Here is a 7,896-nt window from a genome sequence, read left to right on the forward strand (position 1 = left end):
GTAACACAATCTGGGCCTGGTGCTTTTTTCCTTTTCTGCTTCCGGAAGACCTGGCGCACCTCGTCTTCGCTGATCTGAATTGCAGGTGTGGGGGAGAGGGGGGTTGTTGGAGGTGTGAATGGTTGTGTGGAGAGGTGTTCAGGGCGGGTGTGGGGTGTTTTTTCAAACCTGCAGTAGTATTTCATTCAGTGTTTCTCCGTGTCAGTCGATTTCATGCAAACAATGTTGAATGTGTTGATTTAACAATAACAAAACTGATATGGATTCTTAAACCTCAAGATCAATATTTTAGTCGATGCTGTTTACGGTTAATGCATGAACTAAATCACAGACTGCTGTAGCACCTCAGTTAAAGCTATCATCTCTTACAGTTTACTACTAGTTACAGCACAAAATAAGCATGAATGAACATCAGAAAGTATATAGAAAGAAACAGAACAACTTACTGTAATGTATCATGTCTCATGTAATCGCTCAATCAGTGTTACAACCATGGAAAGACGTCAGTAAAACAGCTTGTAAACAATAGGTCATGTATCACCATTTAAATTACAACAACTAAGTGGAGTAGAAACATAATTCTGATATTAAAAAGTTGCAAAAAAAGTGCAATTTAAATGTTTGTACAGCTTAGTTTTTATTAGACAAATTAATAGGCTATTAAATCAAATTCATTTTCAGTTTTGCCCAAGTACAACCTGAATTTTCAATTTTGGTCAAGAATTTTCATTCATTTTTCATACACGTGCATCACTATTCCAGACCAATGTGATTTTCTTTCTTCTAAATTTAAACTTGGTGCATGAAGAATCATTATTGCAAATTTGACATCAAGGCTGAATCTCATGCATTGTGTGACCGAATGTAACTCTGAATATGCAGAAGCGTGAACGATATGAGAATGAGCGAATGATGACGGCATTCCTTTGTGGATGAACTTCCTTTAATGCTTTATTTAGCAGAGGATGAAATGTGGGGTCAAAGGAGATAAAGAAGGCATTTCATAACAGAGGAAGTATTATGATAAAGGCTATTATCGCAGTTTTAAAGTCAGGGGACAAAAACACAATAATGCTTTATCTGTGATTATAAATAGCATGAACTGTAGCTGGCATGTTCTCACGCTTTGCTTGGCCACATACCAAAAACCTTTGTCCCGAGGAATCATTGATGTATGTGTGGGATGAGTTACACAATGAGTCTTAAAACCTAAAAAATTTAGCAAGTATTTTTCAACTTACGGTTTAATTGTCCCAAAGTCAGTGGGTTTTTGGCCTGAAATAAGTTCTGTGTTTGCACTCAAGATATTTTATTCTACATCAGTAATATACAACTCATGATTTTTTTAAGCTTTTATGTCTCTTAAAAAAGGCAAACATGTGGCAATGTAGATGGGACTGCAGAAGTTGTTGCTAACTCATTTACTCACTAATCACACCAGTCCTCAGGTCCTTACACTGGCTTCCAGTTATATTTAGGATTGATTTTAAAGTACTTTTACTCGTTTATAAATCACTCAATGGCCTAGGACCTAAATACATTGCAGATATGTTAGCTGAATATAAACCTAACAGACCCCTCAGATCATTAGGATCGAGTCAGTTAGAAATACCAAGGGCTCACACAAAACAAGGGGAATCTGCTTTTAGTTATTATGCTGCCCACAGTTGGAATCAGCTTCCAGAAGAGATCAGATGTGCTAAAACATTAGTCACATTTAAATGCAGACTCAAAACTCATCTGTTTAGCTGTGCATTAATTGAATGAGCACTGTGCAATGTCCGAAATGATTGCACTATATTTGATCATTTTCTATTCTTAACTGTTTTAAATTCATTTTAAACCTCTTAAATACATTTTTAAATCATTTTCAAAGTTTTTAAAATTCCTTGTTTTATTGTTGTGATTCTTTTTTTTTTTTCTTTTCTTTTATGTAAAGCATTTTGAATTACCATTGTGTATGAAATGTGCTATATAAATAAACTTGTCTTGCCTTGCCTAATCAGCTTTAACAGCCTCTTTGTGTTTACATGTAAAAACATGCGATAATCCTAAACTTTTGCTGGCCACAGAGCTTGTTTTATGCAATAATCCAAAAGCCTACTGGCTTGTTGTCCAGGGGCACAAGGTGATGCTAACTTCCAGATGGACTACAAAAATATATCATCACTGTAGCACTTTATACTTAGGGACATAGGGTTATTTAATACACTAAGAATGGGCAATAGTAATACTGATGCTTAGCAAACACTACTAATTAAATGCTTTTTAATTATTATTTTCTTTTCTTTTATGTAAAGCATTTTGAATTACCATTGTGTATGAAATGTGCTATATAAATAAACTTGTCTTGCCTTGCCTAATCAGCTTTAACAGCCTCTTTGTGTTTACATGTAAAAACATGCGATAATCCTAAACTTTTGCTGGCCACAGAGCTTGTTTTATGCAATAATCCAAAAGCCTACTGGCTTGTTGTCCAGGGGCACAAGGTGATGCTAACTTCCAGATGGACTACAAAAATATATCATCACTGTAGCACTTTATACTTAGGGACATAGGGTTATTTAATACACTAAGAATGGGCAATAGTAATACTGATGCTTAGCAAACACTACTAATTAAATGCATAATAATGTCTATGAAGAGAACTGAGGTGCTGGGTAGTATAGGTAAAGATGGACTCTTTTATACATTTCTCAACTAACCTCCCTCCACCCAGGAAGAGCAGGCCCAGAGCCATGTGATGGGCCATGTGGAAGCCATAGTTCATCTCGCCAAAGGTGCGTTTGTGGAGGAATCGGCACAGCTGCAACACTTTCAAGTTCCCTGAACCAGCCATCACCATTGAAACCGCCAGGAGGACCATGCTTAAACACGTCTGCAGGTTATACTGCCCTGTCTGGAGGAGACCGGACATTGTGTGAATAAATATTTGTGATTACATAACATTACGATGTTCGCCTTCAATCCAAACAAATGCTTACCACTGTAGCCGTGGAGGTCGTCAGACACTGCATGAAGTTTCTGGCAAATTTGTACTGATGGAGAAAGACAATATTAAGAATATTCAGAGAACTTTCAGAAAGATCTCAAATCTGTAAGTGGGCAGTAAACGTTCACTTACTAAGCAGTCAAAAGCATCTGAATTTGCAGACCCAGCAAACCGGAATCCCACGGCCAGGCAGCCTCCAGCAATGATATAGTCATGAGCTTGACTGTGGAAACAGTGACAAATGTCTGCCTTATTTCACTCATCCAGTCATCAAAGGAACAAAAACTCATTGGAAAGTCATAATAGAAAACACCTCCATAAGGGCGAGAAACAATCCGTGGGTATGAGGATCTCCTAGAAATCACACGATCAAAACATCATAGAGAGTCAGCTGCTACTCCCACTAAGGTCTCCATGTTGAGATCCTCAGAGATGGGTGTCTGCTCCTGGTTTCCGATGTTTTCTTGGATGATCTGAAAACACAAAGCTTATTTTTAGCGTTAATCATATTAATTAGTCTGACACTGTGTCTACATGACATGTCACATCATCTCTGTTCACTAGCAATGAGCCAAATTAAGTGTAAGCTCAATGATAGAAACAAAGTCCCTTTCAAGGAAAGTCTGTTCACTTGGAGGCCATATTTGCAATGCTTTCGGACAGTTATTTTGAGCATACAAGACTAAGTCTAACTATTTGAATGGGGAAATATTGAAATCTCAAAAACCTCTTGAGAAACTCACAATTAAATAGCCATATTGCATCTTGGTAAATCTATAATCTTTGGCTAGAAGTCAGTAAAATGGAAGAGTTTTTGTATCCCTCTTTATTAAAAGTCGTATCTATTTATGGTTTTCGTAAATGTCCAAAGGAGGAAGACATTTTTCATTGACCTACATTAATAGAATTTTCAGTATTCAAACATTCCAAACATTATCATCAGTGATAATGTCATCGATATTTGAATACTGAATTGTGAATGATCTTTTCTTTTTGCATGCAAAAATGAGAAAATAAAAGCAACTAAATTAACAGAAACTTGTGGGTTTGAACCATTTCTGTGTGATTTTCTAATGCAGCATGGTGAAATGACTTCACAATTAAAAGACACACTTCTCATTGACCTTCCTCTCCCTCCTCTCTTGCTCAATGACCTGCGCACCACCTCTACGGCTGAAGTGACCAAACAGCTCTGCGTTTTGCAACACAAGCGTTGCTAAATATTTGACCAACCTATGAACTTACAGGGGAACAGGAAGCGAAAACATGACCCGAGGCAAAAATGTGCTTCCCCTTGAGAAACTAGTTGGAAACAGGATACAATATTGGATGAGTCCCTGCGGTGTGTTAGATCTCTAACGTACCTGAGGCACATTACTGGTCACCCAATCAGCATTGGGAAAGATCTCGTCCCACATGATAAGACATCTGGCCAGCGTCTGTAGAGAGAACAAAGACAAAGCTACCAAACACAAAGAGCTTGCTATGATTAAACATTTTACGCTGAATTGTAAAATAGGAAATATTTGTACACCCCCTTTCTTTTGTAAGCATTCATGTTTATTGGTTAAGTCCTGTGTGACATAGGCGCTGTTCCAAAAACCTAGTGAGCTGGCTTGCCTACTTGGCAGTTGCCTTCTAAGGAGCCGTTCACATCAAATGCATTTTTGGTTAGAAACTTGAGATGCAGAAAAGTGGAATTAAAAAAACAACATCTTTTTAAGTTAAACTTAATTTTAGCTTGACAGTGTTCTAAAAATGCTGCACTCGTGCACTAGATGCTGCGAAAGACCAGATGGAAGTGCAATGGTCAAATGCATCCATCTAGTGCAGTGGTCAACCAACCAATATTTGGCATTGCATTATTTGCCATTTTTTAAGTCAAGGTTTCTTCTGTTTCACAGATAAGTGGGACTTTTATTTGGACTTTTTTGACCTAAAGCATAAATCTGTTTATTGTAAAGATTTATCTATCAAGTTCAAATTATTTTTTTTAAGTAGATTAATTTTCAAATAATTTATTGATTATTTTAGTAAATATTATGTAAAATAAATACAGATTTTTATTGGATAAATTGTTAAACATCTTTATTTACTATCTCATATCGATACTGTATTTAGGCCTATATCACTGGCCATCCAAAAATCCATACAGGTTGACCTCTACTTTTTTACTATGAAGGGCCAAAAATAAACTATATAGTAGTAGTAGTATATTTTTATTTAATGCCATGTCAGCATCTTAGGCTATTTTCATGGCAAAAACAATTTTAAAAATACAAGTGTAACAAATAAAATAAAACCCAAACACAAGTTATATTACACAAGATTTTTTAAATTAGCATAAAGTATGTGACCCTGGACCACAAAACCAGTCATAAGGGTAAATTTTTTGAAATTGAGATTTACACACCATCTGAAAGCTGTAATATTTGGCCGAGATACAACTATTTGAAAATCTGGAATCTGAGGGTGCAAAAAAAATCTAAATACTGAGAAAATCGCCTTTAAAACTGTCCAAATGAAGTTCTTAGCAATGCATATTACTAATCAAAAATTAAGTTTTGATATATTTACGGTAGGAAATTTACAAAATATCTTCATGGAACATGATCTTTACATAATATCCTAATGATTTTTGCCATAAAAGAAAAATCGATCACTTTTGACCCATACAATGTTTTTTTGGCTATTGGCCTAGCGACTTAAGACTGGTTTTGTGCTCCAGGGTCACATATGATAAAAATTCTAAAACTTTTTCTGGAAAAATTATACTAAACTCTTTAAGTGAGTTTGTTCAACTATATTATATTAAAATTTACATTTAAAAAAATCATTATCTACATTTCAATGCAAAAATAAAACAAAAAACATTTACGAGTGTGGTAAAAGCGTGTTGTTAAGCTCATGGCAGGAATTTTTTTTAACATACAGAATACTGGCTAAAATAATTTATTTGTAATTAGAATGAAGTATTCATATTGATACTTTTTAATACTGAATAAATTACATTTGTAAACAACCATCTTGGACTTGTCATTTTTACCTGTACAAACAGTCTGTTATGCTGCTTGATATTTCAAACTGGTATTTGTGATGATATTATTTTAATTCATTATCATAATCCTAAACACACTGGTTTGTAGTGCAAATAGTTTTATTGTTTACTGCACTTTGTTATTCTGCTAGTTATTTACCAATAGCAGCTAATGAAATTCTCACAAATTCAGAGAAAATAGCTTATTTCCACATTGCAAAATAAGGTGGATATGCAGTACTTCTATTGAATTTGGACACAAATATATCTTTAAAGGCAGCATAAAATACCACTTTTTGGAATAGTCTTAACACGCAGTCTACGAAGGCAGCACTCTAGGATTTGGAACGGTTCCACAGTCAGAGAAGGCCAGAGAAGTACCTGAGAAGGAAGTGACCTTCCTGTTGGTTAACAAGCACAACAGGCTAAAATGACCTCATATGTTGCCTGAAAAGTCATCGTAAAACATGAGAACACTTGGTAAAAAAAAGTGTGACTGAACCCAATGTGAGCTGTTAATGTGTAAGTCCCTGCGAGCCCAAAGGCCCGAATGAACTTCTGATGGCTGTCAGCCCTGTATCGCTCTCACCCTCAGCAGCAAAAACTCAGGCTTGATGAAGTCCAGCAGGAACATGGTGTCCGGGGCTTTCAACCAATCAGCTATAGACCTGGAGGGGACCAGAGAGACAGGTGTGAATGTGAGAGAGCAGACAGAACCGAAAAAGGCTTTGCACTGAACATAAGAGCTGAAGATGAGGAAGATGTCGGCCTTTTTTACACAGAAAGAGACTTTCATGATTCACAATGAATAATGGATTTTACTTTAAAGGTCAAGAGTGTGATTTTTGGGAAATTCTCTCTTATCCTGGATTATTGCACACAGACAACTACATCTAATTTGTAAGTTGACTTTCCGGAGAGCGTAACACTCTTTCAAAATATTGCTCCGTTTGTTTGAGAAGCCTGTCAATTTCTACATCAAACCAAAGTTGCGCATTTGAGGCAAACGGTTTGCTCAACAATTAAAGACAAAAGTGAGTAGAAGGGGCAGTAAAGCCGTAAAATCATCATAAATGAAACTAATAAAAATCATTTTCAGCAACTGACAAAGCTGAAATAAAATACAATTTAAATATAATGAAAGATTAAAAACATTTTTAAAAAATTGTGATATTGTCTTGGCAACTAACTGAAATAAAATAAGTATTAATATCAAAGCTATACAGAAATATTTCAATAATAAGTAGTAAAAATGACAAAAACACATACAATTTGTAAAATTAAAAATGAAAACTGAAAGTATAAAAATAAAGCCTAACTGAACATATTAATAAATAATACTATAATAGTATATTGATAACTCCAAATAACACTTCACTTTGATGCTTAAAGTTACAATGTGTTTCTTTGGTTTATCCATTTAGAAATTAAACTAAAGTAGGTGAATGAAGAAACAAAACTCACCTATTATTTGTTTTCAGGTAAATCATGGCGAGGGCAAGTGTTGCACCAGGACAGGTCACGTCCACATTGATAGTGTCACCCTCCTAATAAAAATAGTTACATTAAATTTTTTTTAACCCTATTAGATAATGCAGTGTAAGGGTAAATTCAGTATACTACCATACTAATTTATTAAAATTAAAATAAATACTAATTTCTGTAGATGGCATTTCAAACATTATTCATACCATCTAAAACTGCACTTAGATCAGTTATGCTGTATAAATTTATTCAACTCTCATTCGATTTTAATTTTACTTCTCAATTTCAAATTACTATTCTGCATTTGTTCGTTAACTCAATTTAAATTAAATTAAAATGCATGTGTGTGTGTGTGTGTGTGTGTGTGTGTGTGTGTATATAT

The 7,896-nt window shown here is 35.0% G+C and overlaps 1 protein-coding gene across 1 annotated transcript in view; it reads right to left on the minus strand.

Moving 5' to 3' along the window:
- The window catches only part of LOC107597675 (anaphase-promoting complex subunit 1-like), an 81,768-nt gene that overhangs the window by 25,503 nt on the left and 48,369 nt on the right, over positions 1 to 7,896 (minus strand). Inside the window, 7 exon segments of the mRNA XM_016288840.1 lie at positions 2,706 to 2,899; positions 2,985 to 3,038; positions 3,125 to 3,215; positions 3,395 to 3,465; positions 4,357 to 4,431; positions 6,619 to 6,697; positions 7,494 to 7,576. Coding sequence (XP_016144326.1) covers positions 2,706 to 2,899; positions 2,985 to 3,038; positions 3,125 to 3,215; positions 3,395 to 3,465; positions 4,357 to 4,431; positions 6,619 to 6,697; positions 7,494 to 7,576 — 647 coding nt within the window.

Source organism: Sinocyclocheilus grahami, unplaced genomic scaffold (genome assembly GCF_001515645.1).
Source record: "Sinocyclocheilus grahami isolate Dianchi unplaced genomic scaffold, SAMN03320097.WGS_v1.1 scaffold234.1, whole genome shotgun sequence".
Classification (NCBI taxonomy): Eukaryota; Metazoa; Chordata; class Actinopteri; order Cypriniformes; family Cyprinidae; genus Sinocyclocheilus; species Sinocyclocheilus grahami.